The following is a 10,515-nucleotide window of genomic DNA, read 5'->3' as shown; positions in this document are numbered from 1 at the left end:
AGGTACCTTTTGTTCATAAATTACCATCAGTCTGATCTAACAGAGGAGATAAAGGCAGGGCAATAGGTATTTCTCCCAAGCCTTTTATTGTGATGATTTTAAAAATGATTATTTTTGAATATTTTGGATACTTCATGTATTTTCAGAAGAAAGCAGCCATGAACAATTATATGTATATTGGGAGTTAACTAGAAATATCCATTTTCATGGAAGTTCTCATTCTAAACATTGGACAGAATCAGTTCTATCCCCTAAACCAGAGGTTGGAAAACGATGACCCTTGGCCGAATCTGGCTTGCTGTCTGTTCTTTTGAACACAGTTTTATCGAAGCACAGCCACTCCCATTTACTTAGGTGTCAGGCAAGGATTCTTTCACTCTGCACTGGCAGAGTTGAGTACTTGCGACAGATGGGATATGACTCACAGAATTGAAATATTTATTATCTGGCCCCTTAGAAATATTTGCCAACCCATGTGCTGAGCCACTGACATCGCCATCTAATCCCATGTGGCAACCACTGGCGGTACATTTGCGGTTTAAACTCTTACTGGCCACTAATCTGGGTCCACTGATACAGGAGGACTGTGTTGTTTTTTTTTTTTTTAGACAGAGTCTCGCTCTGTTGCCCAGGCTGGAACGGAGTGCAATGGCACGATTGTAGCTCACTGCAACCACCTGGGCTCAAACAATTCTCCTGCCTCAGCCTCCCAAGTAGCTGGGATTATAGGCGCCCGCCTATTTAATGGGAAAATAGCCACCACAACTGGCTATTTTTGTTTTTTTTTCAGTAGAGACGGGGTTTCGCCATGTTGGCCAGGCTGGTCTTGAACCCCTGACCTCAGGTGATCCACCCTCCTCGGCCTCCCAAAATGCTGGGATTACAGTTGTGAGCCACCATGCCTGGCCAGGAAGACAGTTCAATATAGGGGCCAAACAAGGCCACATGCTGGCTGTGTTGTCTCTTTTCTTTCTTTTTCATCATGGCATTGGTTTCTTGGAGAAGCGAGGTTATTTTTCCTGTAGAATGTCTCACACTCTGGACTTGACAGATTGCTTCCTGTGCTGTTGTTTCACTTGTTTCCGGAAGTCCTGTATTTTCTGTAAACTAGTAGTTAGAGCTAGAAACTCAATTAGTTTCAGGTTCCATTTCTTTGGGCAAGAATAGTTCATGCATGGTGCTGTGTAATTCTTATTACACCACAACAGGAAATCCATGAATGTCTGGTTGTCTCAGTTTTAGGGAGGGTAAGAGTGATGATCAAGTATGCCCTTAACCCTCGCTTATCAAATTCCCTGCCAAGCTTTTCACCAAATGGTTCTAAAACAGTCCATTGATGGTTGCTTTAGACCTATAATTTCATTCAGGGTTGCAATATGGTGATTTTGTTATTCTATCATCCCTTCTTCATTTATTAGTTGGGGAAATTCTATGAAAAAGGCATTTCCTTAACTATTGCTCACCCTAAGACACAGTTTGTACTGAAAATGCAGAAGAAATTTCTGGAGTGATAAGTTGGTGCCATAACAAGCTCTAATTATAAATGAAACTATTTAATTGTCATTATGAACTCATGGATGTATATATACTTGTGTGCGTCCATCAGTTGTCGTCATTAGTTGCTGCAATTAGGAAAAATGTCTCATCTGTGGCCAGTGGGCTCCCCTTCAGTTTGGAGCTGGTGTTCTTTTGGTGTGACCCCTCAGTCTTTGAGAGGTCTTCTTTCTAGCACAACAAAATAACTCAGCTTCTTTTGTACATCTTATGTTCCAGCCTTGGAGGCTGCCATTTCTCCAAGTAGTCCTGGAGATTCTCAAATGCTAAAGTTAGCCAACACACTGCCCTAAGACCAGAAAGGAGAAAAAATGGAAGTTCTGGGTTCTGCCAGTGGACTATTTCACTGAGCAGACTGCTAAGACCTCTGAATTATGTGGACACTGAGAATCAGTCATGTGTTGGGACCGGCGTGGTGGCTCATGCCTGTAATCCCAGCACTTTTGCATTGTGGGAGGCCAAGGCGGATGGATCACCTGTAGTTAGGAGTTTGAGACCAGCCTGGCCAACATGGGGAAACCCTGTCTTTACTAAAAACAAAAATAAACCCCCCAAATTAGCCGAGTGTAATGGCAGGCACCTCTAATCCCAGCTACTTGGGAGGCTGAGGCAGGAGAGCTGTTTGAGCCTGGGAGGCAGAGGTTGCAGTGAGCCGAGATTGTGCCACTGCACTTCAGCCTGGGCGACAAGAGTGAAACACCATCTCAACAACAACAACAACAACAACAACAAGAATCAGTCACGTGTTGGTTTGCGGATCAAACACAGTGGAGGTGACATCACTCAAGCCTAGGTCATCATTCCCCTGTTCCCGGCAGGCTTTGTGGTTTGACCTATCACACGTTCCAACCCATGCACCCTAACCCCCTGCTTCTTTACCTCTTCCAATTGAGACACAAGATGCGTTTTGGCCCAAAGGAGGTATCCTTCAAAAACAATTTTCCTTTATTAAAAGAATGCTTATAAAACGTTCATTTCACTTCTGCGTCCTTTCTTCTGGTCACTCCCAGCTCACTTGCAGCACTTGGCCTTCCCGTGGTAACAGGTGCCTTCAATTTTGGTATAGATTGGGCAGGCTGAATAGAGACATTGCCCTCCACTCCTGACGCAGTTGTAATGGTCAGATCTGTGGCCAAGACCTGTGAGAAAGTTATCGCCTGTAAGGAGGGAACACAGACACTTCAGACTCATGGCTTGTAGCTGCAACGATTTGAGAACATCTCGTGAAAGCAGAACAAATAACTCTGCAAAACACTGGAGAGTCTTCTCTTCCAGAAATTTGCACATGATTGATCTTTGGGGCTACTCATGAAATGAGGTGTCTGAAGAGCTTAGTCAGGGGCTATGCCAGCTGTGGCCAAATACAAGCCAAGGAACGAACAGTGGGGTTCTGAGTGGGGTTTTCTTATGCTGAGAGATTTGAGGTGTGCAGGGAATTCAAGTTGTTTTCCAAATAAGTTTTCCACCTTGTCTCACCACACCCCAAACTCACATCCTGTGTTTTAGAAATGTGGAAGCAGGTGTCACTCTTCAAACAGCCTAAACTTCCCTCCTTCCATGCCTTCAGTTACACTGTTCCCTCTGCATTGAATCCCAGCTCCCCCACTTCCCACGTCACTATTTCAGCTGAAATCGAGGATCCTTTCACGTCAGGCTGAAATTATGCTTACTCTCTAAAGCCTTCATAGTTTTTTTTTCTACTTTGAATTTATTTTGCCCTTCTCCCAGTATCCCAGATCTCATAAATAGAAGCAGTATTCTGGACTAGGTTTCTATTCCATGCAACAGGGAACAGTCGCCTGTGATATTCCTGGCCAGGGACCAGCAGGCCATCATTTTGCATGCCTTCATTGGTAGGTGTTTTGGACTGAACTGTGTCCCCTAGGAAAAAAATTCCTGTGTTGAAGCCCTAGCCAGTGCCTTAGAAGGTGATTGTATTTGGAGAGAGAAACTTTAAAGAGATGATTCAAGTTAAACACGGTCATTGGGGTGTGCTCTGATCCATACGACTTGCATCCTTATAAGAAGCGATTGGGACAGACACACACAGAGGAAGGACCATGTGAGGACCCAGGGAGGAGGTGGCCATCTACCAGCCAAGGAGAGAGACCTGAGAAGAAGCCAACCCTGCTGGCACCTTGATCTCAGAATTCCAGCCTCCAGGACTGCGAGGAAATACATTTCTATTGTAAAACTGCCCAGTCTGTTTATGGGCGGTTTAAACCATAAACCTGGTAGGCTGAGCAGACTAATACAAGAGGCCATCGTCACCCTAGGAGACAGGACATTCTAATGTCGCAGATCTCTGTTGGAAAGATGGCTTTCACACCGATGGAAATTGTCCCATCAGTAACTTCCATCCAGCAGCTATTTTTCTGCTTTTGCAGTAATTCCACTTTTTTTTTTTGAGATGGAATCTCACTCTGTCACCCAGGCTGGAGTGCAGTGGCGTGATCTTGGCTCACTGCAAGCTCCACCTCCCAGGTTCACACCATTCTCCTGCCTCAGCCTCCTGAGTAGCTGGGACTACAGGCACCTGCCACCATGCCTGGCTAATTTTTTGTATTTTTAGTAGAGATGGGGTTTCACCGTGTTAGCCAGGAGGTCTCTGACCTCGTGATCCACTCGCCTTGGCCTCCCAAAGTGTTGGGATTACAGGCGTGAGCCACCGCGCCCGGCCAGTAATTCCACTTTTGAAAAACTCTTCTCATTGTCCTCAATGCCTGGTTTCCGGGCCCTTCCCAAACCTCTTCACTCTCCTGTGGATGTGTTTAAGTTGGCCAATAGACTTCCCAGTGTTTGAAACCTAGTATCAATACAGGGTTCCTTCAATGTGTCCCACCAACTAAGGCCAAAAAAGGCTTCGTTTCTCTCATTTTTTTCACTACAAAGCAGTACTGACCAATATGGTTGCCACATGGTCCCTGTGGCTGTTCTCACTGAGGTTAATTGAAATCACCCTATCTGCATTGCAAGGACTCATGAGCCCTATGTGGCTTATGGGTGCTGCATTCATCGAACAGCAGATATAGAGTCTTTTTTACCACCGCAGAACGTGCTATTGAACTTGATTTCAATAGAAGGGACCCTGTGTTGATACCAGGCTTCAAACGTTGGGAAGTCTATTGGCCAACTTCAACACATCCACAGGAGAGTGAAGAGGTTTGGGAAGGGCCCGGAAACCAGGCATTGAGGACAATGAGAAAAGAAGAATTTTTTGTGTGTTGCTGTGGAGATAGAAGAGAACTGAGAGACACTCCAGTTCTCCCATCCCATTACTCAGGTAGACGTCTTGGGCTAAGGCCACTCATTTGTTCACATAAAACACAGTCTCTTGATTGCCAGCTTATATTCTTTTTCTCTGATTGATTCCTAATGATGCTGTCTGGGATTGTACTACGTTTTAATAATCTCGCCACAACGTTGGCCTCAAGTAAGATCATGACCATCTAGACTCTGCCAAAGTCTCCACTGACTGTTTTAGTTTCCCTGTACTGGAGGCTCTCTGCTGGAAAGAAAGATACTTAGAGGATGCCTTCTCCAACTCACACTGCAAGATGGAACCTCTCCAAGTGATTATCTGTTTAGAGAGCTCAATCGAGCATATAAATTTGAAAGCACTTTGAAATCGTGAAGGTCCTTGTTCTTGATTATTCCTCTCAGTAATCAAATTGTTGGGTATATATATGCTGAGTAAGCAGAGGAGGCCCAAATTTAATATAGGTGTCGCTTTTTAGAGCCAAGATGGACTTCAGAGCTCAATTAATTCAACCTGTCTGTGATCCTCTCCCCAGATGACGCAACAAGGTTCAGTGATGTCCCCAGAGCATGTAGTTGGTCAAAGACCAACCCCAAACCAGAATGGATGCCTCTTGACCTCACTTCAGTTCTCATTTCACTTCACCACACTGCTGCTTGACTGTGGTGTCATGGTGCATAACCAGAACTAATTTCTGGCATTACCTTCCAGGATATAGTACATTATGGGACACAAAAGGAATTGCAGCAAAATTAGTGTCAGGGTACTTTGGTTACATTTTGTGTTCCACAACTAATCTGCTGTGTGATCTTTTGCAAACCACTTAACATTTCTAGGCCCCCAGCTTCTCAAATTTAAAATAGAGGAGACTATATAGCCATAAAAAAGAATGAAACTATGTCCTTTGCAGCAACACGGATGCAGCTGGAGGCCAATATCCTAAGCAAATTAACACAGGAAAAGAAAGCCAAATATCACATGTTCTCAGTTATAAGTGGGGGCTAAACACTGAGACACTGGGAGCTACCAGCAGGGAAGGGAGGGAAGGGAGTGAGGAAAACTAGCTGTGGGGTACTATGCTCATTACCTGGATGACAAGATCATATTCCAAGCCTCAGCATCTGAGTGGGTCTGGGGTGGGGCTGATACTTTGCATTTTAAAACAAGCTCCCAGGTGACACTCAAGCTTCTGGTCCAGAGGCCATACTTTTAGAACCTTTGGTCTGGAATATTGAAGTTCCTTCCTGCTGGAGCAGTCTATGCTACTTTCAGTCTAGGGGACTTTTAAAAGCACTTGCCTTTACCATTTTTTTCATGACATTTGCCTTCCCCCGTGTGTTAGATTTCACTGTGCACATGTCTGTTTCTGTTACATGCTTCTTAAGAGATGTTTGTGTAATCTAAAGGCTTCTGAAGCTTTTTGTTTTCCAATAATTGTGGACCAGGCAGCCCAAAAAGAACAGCTAGAATATCACATACACACACACACACACACACACGCGTGCACTTTGTAGGGATCAGAGAACCAGCAGTAAAGAATTACTAGGTCAGATTTGAGAGAAGGACAGAAACAAAAGCAGGAACATCACATCCTACCAACATAAAAAAGGTTATTATGAAGGCATAAAACATTTTGAAATAAAGAAGACCTAAATGAGTGGACATGCTCTGTTTAAACATTTGAAGATTACTTTTATTAAAAATTAATCTTCTGGTTCAACCAAATACCATGGGAATCCCCAGAGGTTCTAATTTGACAAGCTGATTCTGAACTTTATTTGGAAATTCAAAGGGCCAAGAATAGCCAAGACACATTTGGAAAAAGGTGGGAGATCTTGCTTCACTGTATTTCAAGACTAATTATAGAGCCACTGTAAGTAAGGCAGTGTGCCGATGGCACAAAGACGGAAAAATGTCCACATGGAATAAGATAAAGAGCATAGAAAGAGGCTCATGCCTACATGGAGAACTGATGTAGAATAGTAGTGGCTCAGCAGAATAGTGGGGAAAAATAGTCTTATCAACATTTGGTTCTGGGCTGGGCATGTTGGCTCATGGCTGTAATCCCAGCACTTTGGGAGGCAGAGGCGGGCAGATAACTTGAGGTCAGGTGTGTGAGACCAGCCTGGCCAACATGGTGAAACCTGGTCTCTACTAAAAATACAGAAATTAGCCAGGTATGGTGGTGGACACCTATAATCCCAGCTACTCGGGAGTCTGAGGCAGGAAAATCGCTTGAACCCGGGAGGCAGAGGTTGCGGTTACCCAAGATCGCGCCACTGCACTCCAGTCTGGGTGACAGAGCGAGACCCAGTCTCAAAAAAAATAGTTGGTTCCGGAAAATCAAAAATTCAAATTGGGTAAAAAAAAAAAAAAAAAAAGAAAAAAAAAAACTTGACCCTTACTTTATACCGAAGACACACACACGCACGCACAGACACACACACACAAACACCCCATTGCCAGATGGATTATAAGCCTAAATGTGAAAAGAAAAAAGATAAGCTTTTAGAAGACAATACTGGGGACTATCTTCATGTCTTTGACGTAAAAAAAGTCTTCTTAAACAAGATCCAAAGCGCAGTAACCTTAGGGACAAAGACGTGACACATTTGACTACACTGAAATCATGCTGAAAGCCTCTGTTCCAGGAAGGTTTCCACTAAGAGAGTGAAAAACCAAAACACAAAGCAAGAGAAGATACTTGTAATGTATATAATTGACAAAAGACTTGCATACAAACTACATAAAGAACTACAGATCAGTAAGAAAAGACAGATAATCTGATAGAAAACACGGGCAAAAGACAAACAGGCATTTTACAAAAAGTAACTCAGTTGCCTGTAACTATATATAAAAAGGCCCAGCTTATTATTTATCAGGGAAATGCAAATTAAAACTCCAATGAGCTATTGCTACTCACCAGGTGGCTAAAATTTATAAATAATTGATGTTATCAAATGTTGGCAAGGATACAGAGCAAGAAGAACTCTTATTCACTGCTTGTGGGAGTGCAAGTTGGTGTAAACAATTTTGGAAAACAGTTTGGCATTGTCCAATGCAATTGAATATATGCATATCTTATGATCCAGTAATGCAACTTTTCAGCATGTAGAAATAGAGAGGCATAAGGGGCACCTACTGGCCAGTAGAAATGTGTGCACAAACCAAGCTGTACTATTCAACCTGAATATTAGTGTGGTAAAAATATAAAGAATACGAAAAGTTATCACCATAAAAGTCAAGTGAGTGATTATTCTTGGGGTAAGGAGGGAGTTGTGACTGGGCAGGCTTGAGAATAGCTTCTCATAATTCAATTTAGATATAACAGACTGAAAACAAACATTCTTTATGTTAACAAAGTGTCTTTCAAACTCTTTTGAGTTTGGACTGAACCAGAAATTTCTCACTGCTACTCAGTAAAAAACATATGCACACACCCCAAACTGAAATAAGGGTATAATTAAATAGCATCTACTTTTACTACATGGCATGAAGTAATATTTTCTATTCTTTTAAAGAAAACATGGGCTGAGCATGGTGGCTCACACCTATAATCCCAGCACTTTGGGAGGCTGAGGTGGGCAGATCATGAGGTCAGGAGTTCAAGACCAGCATGAGCAATATGGGGAAACCCCATCTCTACTAAAAAATACAAAAATTAGCCAGGTTTGGTGGCATGTACCTGTAGTCTCAGCTATTCAGGAGGCTGAGACAGGAGAATTGCTTGAACCTGGGAGGCGGAGGTTGCAGTGAGCTGAGATTGTGCCACTGCACTCCAGCCTGGGCAACAGAGCGAGACTCTGTCTCAAAACCAAAACAAAACAAGAAAAAAAAAAAAAAAAAAAAACATGGTAGGCTTGGTGGAGTGGCTCATGCTTATAATCCCAGAACTTTGGGAGTCTGAAGTAGGAGGATCGCTTCAGCTCAGGAGTTTGAGACCAGCCTGGGCAACACAGTAAGACCTTATCTCTACCAAAAACTAAAAATAAAAAAATTAGCCAGGTGTGGTGGTGCATGCCTGTGGTTGCAGTTTCTTGGGAGGCTGAGGTGGGAGGATGGCTTGAGCTCAGGAGGCAGAGGCTACAGTGAGGCGAGATCAAACCACTGCACTCCCACCTGGGCGACAGAGTGAGACCCTGTTTCAAAACAAACAAACAAACAAACAACAAAACAACAACAAAAAAACCCAGAAATCAAAAACCAGAAAAACACATGGCAGCATGAAAAGTTCTGCATTTAGAACGCTTTCGTACTCAGCTTTCAGATGGAAAAACTGAGACATAATTAGAGTAAATTAGGCCTATCTGTTGGATAAAGTGATGGCCTAGAGAAACTTACAATAGGATCTTACAGAGGCTTTCCGAACTGGAGTGCTTTTAGGGTCATCCGTCCCAGCCCCTCATTCTGCAGATGAATAAACCAAGGCTTAGCACCATGTGACTTGTGTGAGCGAAGGATAGGGCTGGGATAAAACATGTCCCCGATTCCTCCTGCAGCATCCCACCATCATGTCAGGGTCATGGCTGCTTTGGGCCAGAGAAGCTGACATCCACCTGGCTCACAGGAAGCCCCCGCCTATTGAGTGGGGAGACCCCTAGCCTGGAGAACGTGGATGCATTTCTCAGGCGAGGGACAGGACCGCCTGTGGATCCTCCCTGCCTGCACATGAGGTGAGTCCAAGGCACTGGCTGAGCTGGCCTGGTGGGTGGGGCAGGAGCACCTCACCTGTACTAGGGCACCCCGGGAGGCTGCACCCCGTGACCTGGGCAGAGGATGGGGCTGGCCCTTCTCTCTGCACAGGAAGCTGGCCTCTCAGTGTGGGGAGCCGTCTTGCAGGGGGAGCAGCAATCTCGTCTACATAGAATGCTGTCTACATGTCCAGGACAAGGATGCAGGCAGCTGCCTGTGACAAGCTCCATGACCCTGCCATGCTCACTCCTTGGCTGCTCACAGACCCTGAAGGCTTGGCAGGGCTTGCCTGCTGCCTTCTGCCAACTGCAGCCCACTCAACCACAGGATGCTTTCCTGCTGCTTGTCCCTCCTCCCTTGGGACACAGAGGCAGCCATCTGACGGTCACATCATCCCCAGTGTCCCCAGTCCTGGGGATGGGAAACTCTAGCAGGTACTGGAGCTTACCTGAGGCCATCTCAGACAAGAGTAAGCAGAGAGTAAACAGCAAAAGGTAGGAAGTTCTCATAGCGCCTGGCAGGCAGCACCCAGGATTTCAGGAACGGAGGAGTGGCTCCTTTGGAGGCTGAGCTGACAGAGGCTTCCAGAGGCTGGAGTGTTGCTGTATTTATAGGACTGGCGGATTGCACAACCTCGTCGACGGAACTGAAGGGAGGTGCCACAATCAAGGGTGACCTTCTAATCGCTAACCCCTGGTGTCATTTGCCCTGAGCAGTTGGCAGTCACGTGGCACGTTGTCTCCATCTGGCTGCCGCTGGATTTAGCTTTCAGCCTGGAGCCCTCCTGTTTGGTGCCAGCTCCTCCTGTTTGGTTTTCTAGGTTAGGCAGTTGTGATGGGGTTTCTGGAAAAGGCAGTTCACGCTGGAATCCCTCCTTCTGGATCCCACGGAGGAGAGCCACAGGGAAGCTCTGAGCACGGGGCCACCTGGCTGTAAGCTGGTGTTGGTCTCTTGAATTTGTCTTCCTGCAAGATAACCTCAAGCTTCACCCTCTTCCCTTGCAAAAGCAG

The 10,515-nt window shown here is 45.0% G+C and overlaps 1 protein-coding gene across 1 annotated transcript; it reads right to left on the bottom strand.

The window, feature by feature from the left end:
- Positions 1-2,476: 2,476 nt before the first annotated feature.
- On the bottom strand, positions 2,477-10,137 carry DEFB1 (defensin beta 1). Its single transcript, XM_023219094.3, has 2 exons — positions 9,954-10,137; positions 2,477-2,711 (listed from the first exon to the last, which is right to left on the bottom strand). Exons 1-2 carry the CDS (start codon positions 10,012-10,014, stop codon positions 2,566-2,568), a joined length of 207 nt encoding a protein of 68 aa, XP_023074862.1. The 5' UTR covers positions 10,015-10,137; the 3' UTR covers positions 2,477-2,565.
- Between the last annotated feature and the right edge of the window lie 378 nt (positions 10,138-10,515).

This window comes from Piliocolobus tephrosceles, chromosome 7 (assembly GCF_002776525.5).
Source record: "Piliocolobus tephrosceles isolate RC106 chromosome 7, ASM277652v3, whole genome shotgun sequence".
NCBI lineage: Eukaryota > Metazoa > Chordata > Mammalia > Primates > Cercopithecidae > Piliocolobus > Piliocolobus tephrosceles.
Note: the sequence above shows the minus strand (reverse complement) of the source record. Positions and strands in the feature narration are given on the sequence as shown.